This window comes from Sinocyclocheilus rhinocerous, unplaced genomic scaffold (assembly GCF_001515625.1).
Source record: "Sinocyclocheilus rhinocerous isolate Xijiao unplaced genomic scaffold, SAMN03320098_v1.1 scaffold4869, whole genome shotgun sequence".
Lineage (NCBI taxonomy): Eukaryota > Metazoa > Chordata > Actinopteri > Cypriniformes > Cyprinidae > Sinocyclocheilus > Sinocyclocheilus rhinocerous.
The window spans coordinates 15,093-23,313 of NW_015665052.1; the positions used below are offsets into that span (position 1 = coordinate 15,093).

General features: G+C 38.8%; 1 protein-coding gene across 2 annotated transcripts in view; it reads right to left on the reverse strand.

Moving 5' to 3' along the window:
• Positions 1-8,221, reverse strand: part of LOC107731096 (SEC14-like protein 1) — a 38,803-nt gene that overhangs the window by 4,762 nt on the left and 25,820 nt on the right. The window contains exons 7-14 of one of the 2 annotated variants that reach the window (XM_016542082.1): positions 3,124-3,212; positions 2,947-3,017; positions 2,693-2,864; positions 2,281-2,415; positions 1,959-2,093; positions 1,471-1,722; positions 1,064-1,242; positions 731-757 (exon numbers count right to left, since the gene is read on the reverse strand). In XM_016542082.1, the coding sequence (XP_016397568.1) occupies positions 731-757; positions 1,064-1,242; positions 1,471-1,722; positions 1,959-2,093; positions 2,281-2,415; positions 2,693-2,864; positions 2,947-3,017; positions 3,124-3,212 (1,060 nt within the window). The remainder of the gene's footprint in view (positions 1-730; positions 758-1,063; positions 1,243-1,470; positions 1,723-1,958; positions 2,094-2,280; positions 2,416-2,692; positions 2,865-2,946; positions 3,018-3,123; positions 3,213-8,221) is intronic. The other variant, XM_016542083.1, reaches the window with a different exon arrangement.

Sequence of the window (8,221 nt, forward strand, 5' to 3'; positions counted from 1 at the left end):
TTTTTTCTCAGTTAAACACATTTTGTCTTCAATTATTTTCATATTGCATATTTTTCCTATTTTAATTTTTGTTTTGAACGTATGGTAAAAACTGGTAAAATGTACCAACAATCACGTTTTAAAAATATACACTTTTTGATATACCAAAAAAAAAAAAAAAAACAGGTAGCCCATCTGAATTAGGACATTTAGGCTATCCATCTAATAGTAGCCTACCAAAATCTTATTAACAGTAGAAGTTAAATCTTACTGTAGTCTTCAAATCTGGGTACTGTCTTACGTTTTAAAATCACAAAGGGAGTTTGGTGCCATCAGGCTAACGCGACAGTCACGACTCATGCAGCTTTAAGGTTTTCTGCTTCTTTTGTTTTTACTTGCGCTCTTTACAACACGCATTACATTACGTATTTCATGGCACACTCGTTTTATGCGTATTTGGCGCCATCTATTGTTGTGGGTGTATTATTGACATGACAAAGTCTAGACCCTGAATATAAGACGACCTCGTTTTTTCAGATGTATTTCCAAGAAAAAAACATCGTCTTATATTCGGGACAATACGGTACATCAGCCTGCACACAGTGAATTCAGAGTTAGAGGGTGAAACTCAAGCCAAGCATGTTTGAGCAGACAGAATTAACAGAGCTTTGTTAGCATGATGATAATGCTAACAATCACAATCCATTGGCACAGCACAGTCGTTAAGCTAACAGCAAACAAGTTCACTTACAAACTCTGCACATCACAGCAAGCCGTTCTTTACAAGGAGAAACAGAAAGGATGGTGGTCGTGTGCAGAAGGGAGAGAAAGAGAAAAAAGCAGCAGGCTTGGACACTGCTCATAACTATTTAGCTTAATAAAGCAATACTGGTAAAACATAAGACACAACCAAAACAGAAATGTAATAGTCAGTTTAAATAAAGAAGCTGGAATTATGACCATAAAAAAAACACACACATTCAAGTTATTTTGATTAAAATAAAATTTAAAATGAAAATAACTAGGCAGTGATAAAATGATAACAACAGATATCACACAATTCAGTACTGTTCAGAATGTTTACCTAAAGTCCTCTGAGCCCAGAACCTCAGTGTAGTACATGACTTTGCACTTGTGAGAGGACACCTGCAGAGTAGCCAGAACGTCGTCCACCCGAGGTAGGTTTGTGGTGGCGCATGCTGGCATAGAGTGGAACTTCCATTGCAAAATATAGAAACCTGGCCACCGTGTCACATGTGAACCCTAAAGGGTGTATACATATGTTGGCAGAGTGGTTAAAACAAGAGAAGGAAAAAAAAAATAAACATGAAATGCAATTATCAAGACAACCCTTAACTCTCTCTCACACATGCAAAGAGGGCATTTACACTGTCTTAAATGTACAGAAGCAAAGTATGGTATGACCACTATAAACTTTTACTATGGCATCTTTATCAGCATAAAACTGGATGCTGGTTGTAACTGACATACCTGCACACTTTCTCCCTCTTTGCAGGTGAGGGGTGACTCCACCATGCTGTAGTCCTGTCCCAGCAGCCAGGATTTATCTATAAGCTGCACGTTGTTGCCTGCGGGAGAGGTGATGCCATGGGTAGCCAGCGGATCTTTCCTTGGCGGCTGTGGAGCTCGTTTAGAGTGGTAGATATTGAAGATCACATCACCTTTACATACATCAAAGTCCCAAGTGATGACTGAGGAGGCATCAATGATCTCAATCAGTAGCTGAAGGGGGAGATATAAAAAAGGAAATTGTTCTTTAACTAAAACTGTAGTTTCATTGCTGTCCAGGTGGTATTCTGCTATTAAAAAAAAAAAAACACACATTTTTTTTTCCTGATTGAAATCAGGTTTTTGTAAACAAATAAATCATAAATTGTGTGTTCACACTTTGCAAATGCACTAAACAAAACAAAACTCGTGCTGTATATATAGTTTTGTTTCTAATGCATAAGTCTGACCTCATGTGGCGCTCCTTTGAAGATGCTGGCACTCTGGTAAATAGTCTCCGTCCACAGCCTGATCTCATCATTCTCCAGTTCTTCTGCAGTTCTGTACAGAGACTTGGGAACCAAGCCACCCTCTGGCACTTCACACTGCACATATTTCAAAGTGCCATAACTTCAGTTCAATAAGCCACTAAAACCATATACTAAGGCGAGACACATAATACCCAAGTTTGAATACATGCATACAGATCTTACTTGGAGCAAGTTTTTCTATATTACGCAAGTGAATAGACACCATTCAGTCGCAAAACATAGTGAAAATAAAATTACACACCATACACTCTCCTCCAAGGAAGTCAGGGATGATCTCTTTATCAATGTAGTCCACAAGACCGCCAGGGCCCTGGTAGTCATTTCCTGCATAGATCAGAAACTTCTTTCGTGTATTCTCATCAATGAAAGGGCTGACCTGTGAAGAGATAAGAGAAGAAAAGCACAGTTGATACATACATAATATGCTTCCTTTGAGTTAAATCAGGCTACTAAGAGTTTAAACTGGGTGACTCATTCACTTCGTAAATGAGACATAACTTTATGCAATTATTTTTATAAAGGACAGCGAATATAAGAGGGTTAATAACTTGAACAAATAAATATGGCATGTCATGTTAAAATGCCATTCCCATCTCTAGATTTTAGCAGAGAAGAACAATTGAAAAGCAAAAGCAAAAAGCGGTGTCTCTAACCAGCGTCCACAGGACAGGAAAGACTCTGGGAGCTCTGAGGATGAGTAGACGACCTAGTGTCTCTGGGTAATTGGCCTCCACCACCTCAATAATCCTCAGCAGAGCTTTGACTCCAGGACGCCACAGATGCCTCATATTGAGCCCCTCAAGATCGACAAGACATGTCCAACAACTAGGATGAGAAAATGTGAATACAAACAAATTTTTAGGGGCCTCTGGGTTGCCAAAGAAGAATCTGTCAGTCCTGTCAGTACCTAATTGGCCGAACAAATACTTTGGTGTTCTCCTCACAGCGTCTCAGACCCTCTTCATTGATTGACAGCACCTTAAAATTCATATATGCTGTTAGACTATGCACTATTCATTTGAATTCATATGAATTGAATACACCAGAGAGCATGATGGAAAATGTAGATTATTGAATCTCTTACATGTCTGAGCAGGGATTCTTCTCCAAGTGCTCGAACCAGTCCTTTAGTGTCCATATGTCCGAGGCGTAGGATATACAGAGGCCGGCCATCTGTAGAAAGCAACACATAAATACGAGTGTTTAAGCATGTGAGAACACAACACACCCTACATTTCCAGCATATACTGTGCCAAACCACAACACACCATGATGTGCTCTGCTGAAAAAATTTAACTGAAAGACCTCAAACAGGAAGTAGAGGTACAAACAAGTTCTGTCTTGCACTTTTTATAAGTAAGTGCATACTCTATTGTCATAGACAATTGCTCTATTGCTTCTAAGCAACTAATTGTCAGCTGAGCTGTCTTGTAAACCGACCATTTGAGAAAAAAAAAAATCCTTCTGTTAACTGATTCAATTTCAGTGTTTCACTGTACTTATATGGAATTCAAAAAATGTTTGTAGTATAGCATGAAATAATGGTTTGTTTGTTTTTTTATTTTGAGCCTTATGTGTGTATTATTGGATATTAATGTATTACATATGTATTACTAAACATGAAATCATATATGCTATGTGAACACACATGGACAACAGATGGCCCTGTACCGTGGTGGATACACATAGTCACAGTGTGGTATCTTTTCACCACAGGGGACTGCAAAAATGAGCAGTTCTGACATTATTATATCATTTCTCAAGATCCTGAACCAAATTACATGAACTCTATTTTATGAACTGTCATACATTAGGGCTTAATCTAGTAAATTTGACAAGAAAAGCATGAAACAGATATTACCAAAAGTAGCTTTAGAAAGAAATATTTTGGTAACACTTTCTATGAAGCCCGTATTTATAATACATTATAAGAGTATTCTTAAGGCGTTATAATGAATGCATAATGTACTATAAAAAACCTTATATTATGTTGTATCATCTCATGAGTAATCATAACAACCGTTTTAATGCATTATAATATTTATTTATTTGTGGTTATAGCTTTTAAGAGTATGATGATTTATAACACACAATGAACACAATGCATTCACTTAACTTACAATGGATTATATTTCCCATAGTTATAATGTATTATAAGTCACATATCTTGCCATTGTTAACTTGTTACTTTACTTAAAGCAGACAAAGACCACTTATAAATAACAACACTTGTAACCCGAAGGTTGTGGGTTCGAGTCTCAGGTCTGGCAGGGATTGTAAGTGGGGGAGTGAATGACCAGCTCTCTCTTCTACCTTCAATACCACGACTGAGGTGAGACCCTTGCGCAAGGCACCGAACCCCCAACTGCTTTACTGGGCGCCGCAGCAAAGATGGCTGCCCACTGCTCCGGGTGTGTGTTCACGGTGTGTGTGTGTTCACTACTGTGTGTGTGCACTTGGATGGGTTAAATGCAGAGCACAAATTACGAGTATGGGTAACCATACTTGGCCACATGTCACTTCACTTTCATAAATAATCATACTCATAAAAGTTATAACCACAAATAAGTAAGTTTTATAATGTATTATAATAGTTATGATTATTTATGAGATAAAACAACATATTATAAGGTTTTTTATAATACATTATGCATTCATTATAATGCCTTAAGAATATCCTTATAATGTGTTATAAAAATGGGCTTCATAGAAAGTGTTACCAATATTTCATTTTCATTTTTTCTACATTTTCTTTTCATGTTTCTTTTTTGGGTGAATAATTTTGGGTAATAATTGTTTTTATTAATATGGATTTTTTCCGATTTTTTATTAATGTGTAAATATGAAAAATAATAATCAATGAAATTATACTCTAAATGACAAACTAAAACTGCCAGTAGGTGGCAGTAAATGTCTTAATGCACATTTTGCATGTCTCCCTTATTTAACACACCTGTTTCAGATCATCAGCTGGTTAGAAGAGCTCCATGAACTGAACTGAGGCTGCGTTTACACTTGGCATTAACATGCGATCACCGTGATCCGATCAGTCAATCAGGACACGGCGCGTTTACACTTTGATAACCTGGATAACTGATCGGATCTCTCTTTCCCGCGCAATATTTAAATAAGTCTTACTTACACTTATAAATCTACACCGGACATGACAAAATACTATAGAACCTATTATAATTAGTGATGCTCTCTACACTAGATGTGGCGCAGCGCGACAAATCCCCGACAGTAAACTGTTGCCTCGTTCTGTTCATGACGTACTGACACAAAGTTCAAATGATTTGCAACAGTCGCTTTGTCGCCTGTTGCGGCGCGACAACTGCAGGTGCGTGATAATTCAGATGTGTGAATTCAGGTTCTGTTGTTGCTCTGTTGTTCTGTATCCTTCTGACAGTTCGGGAGAGAGGGGGCGGGGTTTTGCGTGATGACGACTTGCGAATCCAGACATGTTGGCTGGATTGCGTTTACATTACACTGAGATCCGATCACAATGCGTCCTCGACTACCTCTGGACCAGGACACGCTGATAGGATAACATTCCGATCAGAAGCGCTTTTACACTTGTCTTTTCAGTGTGTATGTGGACAACATACGGATACAGGTCGCATGTTAATGCCAAGTGTAATTGCAGCCTGAGTGTGTCAGATAAGGCTGGCCAAACACTTGAAGATTTTAAGGCCAATTTTATGCCCAATTTGCACCCCCGAACGATCGGGGTCAAATTATCTAATGTGCGCGTTCAGAAGACTATAAGCCTAAAAATCGGTTGAAACTGTCTTCATGTCTGTGGTCTCCCATGGATTTGAAAATAGTCTAGCGTGTCCCAGGTCTAAGGGAGACATAGAAAACGTGCAGAGCGGGGGTCCCCAGGACCAGGATTAAGAACCATTGTAATAATGAATAAGTCATTGAGTCAATAATTCGTTCGTTCGTTCAAAATGCAGATTCGTTCAGAAATTGTGTTGCTTGGAGATGTAAAACAGTTCTGCTGTGGCTTTAATATTTGCGTTGGCAAAACTCCGCAAATACAGACAATATTGTGTCTAAAATATAACACAATTTTAAATTCTTATTTATTGAACTGTTGTATAAAATCAACATCACATTTGCACTCATGCTATTAGGGACAAAATATATATATATATATTACGCACTGAGATGTTGAGCTGCGCAGACTGATTGGTGTTATGGTGTATGACATCTAAGTACTGCAAGAGCTATAGAAAAAGCACATGGCTCTGCATGCTTTCAAATCCCATTACTTTGATGTCATAAACTGATCGGACTGAGCAGCGCTTCTTCAAGTCGAACACACCTTATAAAATGTAAGATAACGCATGTGGGGCAGGGGCGGGGCGTGTGCGTTAATTGCATTAAAAATGTGAACACATTTTTTTCCATAACTAATTCATTAGATTAACGTGTTAAATTGACAGTCATAGAATAAACATTTCAGTAGGCCTGTATGTATTGGCTATGCATGAATGACAGAAACGGAGCGTAGAATTAGTTCTGGCAGGTCACGTTAGTCAAGCTCGCAACAGCTGACACTCAGCTGATCCACGTCTACCTATAGGGATACGACGCCAATCATAATTCCCTTTATAAGGTCCTTTCAGTCATTATTCAGCAGCTATCGCTTTGCTCAGGAGCTAATCAGACGGCGAATTCCACCTCTATAGGAAGCGTTCAATAAGGAATTTTGCGACAAGGGTTCGTTTCCCACAGAGTATATCACCAGATTTAAGTTTGTGAACTTGAAAGCGAACTCGCCACGTTGATTGATTGATAAGCCGATAGACTTGCAATTGACCTGAGCGAGCAACTGCTTCTCACAATTGACAGACTCTTTGCCCGCAATTCATCGCTGAAGTTGTGCTAATGTGACTGCATCAACAACACTCTAACACGAGATCAGCTTTCCAGGCTGGAAGAAGCAAGATATGAAGAAGCGTTAAAGCATCCACGTAACAACTGGCCATTTGACCCTTTTTTCAAGGATAACATTCCGATCAGAAGCGCTTTTACACTTGTCTTTTCAGTGTGTATGTGGACAACATACGGATACAGGTCGCATGTTAATGCCAAGTGTAATTGCAGCCTGAGTGTGTCAGATAAGGCTGGCCAAACACTTGAAGATTTTAAGGCCAATTTTATGCCCAATTTGCACCCCCGAACGATCGGGGTCAAATTATGACCCTTTTTTCATCTCTGAATGTCTTCACGAAGCTAAGCTAATTTTCTTATTTCATTCTCATTGCCTAATGCTATGTTGGCAAATATGCTATCGTCAAATATTGCTCATTGTTTAAGGCTAGTTGTTCAGTAACATGTTTGCTAGGCATGCTGTCGTATTTTGACACGCTGGTAACATTACCCAGTTAAACTTACCACAGCGAGCCTTGTTTTAAATCTGTTGGTTAAGGCTGTCTGATATGAAATAGGCTTGCTGCTTCAGGTTCATCTAGTATTGGGAATGCGGTTTCATTAACTTATCCGACTATTATTTCCAACATGCTGTGTTTTAGTCAGTGATATGCTGTTGCTTAAAGCTATCTAGTGTATCGGTAACGTGTTTGATACTTAACGCGCAGTATGTAGATTTTGCTACTAAGGTTATTAATGCAAACGTTTATCTGGATAAGGGCAACATGCTTGTTGCCTAAATTTCGAGTACTGACCTTATGCTGTACTGCATTAAAGGGGCATGCTGCTCTTCTCAGCTGCTTATTAAAGAAGATATTTCGCTGCTTCTCTTCTTCTGTAAGGGCATGCTGCCCCAGTCTATGCCATTTCAAAAAGTCTTTGCTTTAAAGCTATTGGGATTTTGCTTGCTTGTTAAGGCTTATCTAGTGTCAGTATCATGTTTGTTGCTAGACCTGCTTGTTGCTTTAAGCTATTGGTTGTTACTGCAAGTGCTGGTATCCAGGTAAACTTGCAACAGCAAGAAGCTAATGTTTAAGCTGTTGTTTAAGGCCATCTAATTGTTCTTGAAATATGCTTGCTGCTTATGGCTCATCTGGTTATTGGGAATTCTATTTCTTTAGGTTTCTCTGACCACTGCAACATGCTGTGATTAAGCAAGCAACATGCTTGTTGCACAAAAGCTATCAAGTGTATTGGTAAGGAATTTTGTCTATACTCACGCGGGTTATCAGATTGAGGAC